Source organism: Sabethes cyaneus, chromosome 3 (genome assembly GCF_943734655.1).
Source record: "Sabethes cyaneus chromosome 3, idSabCyanKW18_F2, whole genome shotgun sequence".
NCBI lineage: Eukaryota > Metazoa > Arthropoda > Insecta > Diptera > Culicidae > Sabethes > Sabethes cyaneus.
In genome coordinates this window covers 65,777,388-65,780,044 of record NC_071355.1, presented here as the reverse complement: position 1 = coordinate 65,780,044, position 2,657 = coordinate 65,777,388, and the positions used below count along the sequence as shown (strand labels likewise).

General features: G+C 33.9%; 1 protein-coding gene across 1 annotated transcript; it reads left to right on the top strand.

Annotated features, from left to right (window-relative positions):
* Positions 1-529: 529 nt before the first annotated feature.
* LOC128739661 (uncharacterized) lies at positions 530-1,477 on the top strand. Its single transcript, XM_053835156.1, has one exon. It carries the CDS (start codon positions 530-532, stop codon positions 1,475-1,477), a length of 948 nt encoding a protein of 315 aa, XP_053691131.1.
* Positions 1,478-2,657: the final 1,180 nt, after the last annotated feature.

Sequence of the window (2,657 nt, the reverse complement as noted above, 5' to 3'; positions counted from 1 at the left end):
ACATATTTTGAGGCGCCATACGCATAATACAAGGCATTTGAGCTTACAATTCGGAATTGATGGCATTCCACTGACAAAAAGTTCTCGTAGCACATTCTGGCCTATTCTTGTAAAAATAACTTCTTATCCGGATGTACTGCCGGTTGCTGTTTACCACGGTGTTGGGAAACCTTTTAATGTTCATGTATACTTACGCGAATTCGTCACTGAGTTGGAGATATTAGTAAGAGAAGGTTTTGAACATGATGATGATCACGTAACAATCAATGTTTCGGCGTTCATAATGGACGCACAAGCAAAAGCATTCGTTATGGATATTAAGGCGGCAAATGCATTAAACGGTTGTCCAAAGTGTACAACGATAGGACGTAGCATCAATCATCGTACAGTATTTACCAGCACTGAAGGTGAACTTAGAAATGATACTACATTTTTGAATCTAGCGGATGGCCACCACTTGAACACAGATAAATTGCCACCGCTTGCAACTATCAACATAGGATGTATATCTGCCATTCCTATAGATTATATGCACAATGTTCTGCTGGGGGTTTTTAGAACTCTATTGAAGCTTTGGACAGAAAGTTCAAACAAAGCCTATTCCTTACCAATAACTGCTAAACAGGAAATAGACCGAAGAATCAACTGTGTAAAACGACAGATATGCAGCGATTTTGTCAGGTCTCCAAGACCATTGACAGAATTAAAATTTTATAAGGCTACCGAGCTGCGATTAATGCTTCTGTATTTGGGTCCTTTTCTCTTTCATAGTGTAGTCAAACAACCGTATTACAACCACTTCTTGCTCCTCGTTTCAGCTATTCGAATTTTATGTCACCCTACGTGGCATAAAACACAAAATGCTAAAGCTAAATCATTGCTCCAATTATTTGGACAACAGTTTAAAAATTATTATGGAGAACAATATTATGTTTATAACTTTCACTTGTGCTCGGAGCATTTGTCGGACGATTGTCTTTTACATGGCAACTTAGATGCATTTTCCGCCTTTCCATTTGAAAATTATCTGCAAATCATGCTGCATTACATTAAAAAAGCCCCAAATCCTCTTCAACAATTCAAGAATCGTCTTGGAGAGCATTTAAAGTTTGAAACTAAAAGTAAACAAAAACTTTTCAAGCAATCCGGGGAAAATTATAGTATCATCACAAACCAATATAATTCCATTATATCTGATCATTCAAATGATAGATATATATTTGCAAATGATCATGTTTATGAAGTTCAAAACATTACGAAAAATAGAAATGAGTTTAAAATCAAATGCAAAAAAGTATCTGATCTGATACCATTATTTGATAAAGAATTAAAATCAACAACAATTGGAATATTCCACTCGGCTAAAATTACCCTTGAACCAGATACTGTAGTTTTAGATGCTAATGGTGTATCAAAAGTATTATGTATTCAATTTGATAAAATTTTTGGATTTATCGTAGTGTTGCATACAAATTAAATTAATAATAAATATTAGTTAACAAATAAATATTGAATAGGTTTAAAAACAGTATTATTATATCTAACTTGTTGAATCAGTGCTAATAAACAAACATCTTTACGGTCTAAATCATATATTACTTATTATTTATCTATTTAAACGTCAATATATGTATCGTAAAACGGGGTAACATTGATCAGTTCAGGAAAGTTGGCAGAAGTTGTTTTTCACTCATTCATGAGAAGTGTCTACTGATCAATGCTACCCCGATGGTCAATGTTACCTCATTTTACGAACGCCTACACCAGTGATTCCCAACCTTTTCTGGTTCGCGAACCCCCTAGCAGAATTTCGTATACAGATCGGACTCGATTATCCGGGGATTCGTTTAACCGGGGATTCGTTCATCCGGGTTTTTAGACTCGATTATCCGGGTGGAAAAAAACATTTATTTTAAATAATTTATTTTACCCAAAAAAGTCATAGTTTTAACGTTAGATAATGATTCTAGCATGACAAATACTGATTCTTCTACATAAATGTATAAAATTCCTTTCCTATACATTTTTATCAGCGAGTAATGCAGATAATAGTATCAATTTTTAATTTTCAAATTGTTGCGTGGTATGATTCCTAATTCATCATCATCATCATCATAATTATCATCAACATCATCATCATCATCATCATCATCATCATCAACATCATCATCCTCAACAAAATCATCATCATCATCATCAAAACCATCATCATCATGATCTTCATTTTAAACATCATCCTCTTTATTTTGATCATCATCGAAAAAAAACCATCATCATCATCACGCTCATCATGATCATCATTAAAATAATCATCATCATCATCATCAGTGATGAGTCCACACATGGAAAAAAAAATTAAAGAAAGGAGTTGTCTCACTTTAGGGTAAATTATTCAATAATAGAAAACATTTATGATACCTAAAAGAAAAAAATATGTCTGTTGGGGAAGAATAAATGCTTAATGCGAGAAATGAAGATTCAGGCAAACTGAAAATTCTTGATATTAGGCCAAAAATATAGACTTAGCGAAGGTGAGAGTCGAACTCACAGCTCCCAATCTCTAGTTGAGCGTGTTGTTTAACCAATTACACCACTAAGCCGTCTATACTCTGTGGTGTTATATCAAGGTTTTGTTATGACGCTTGCCTGAATAGCTC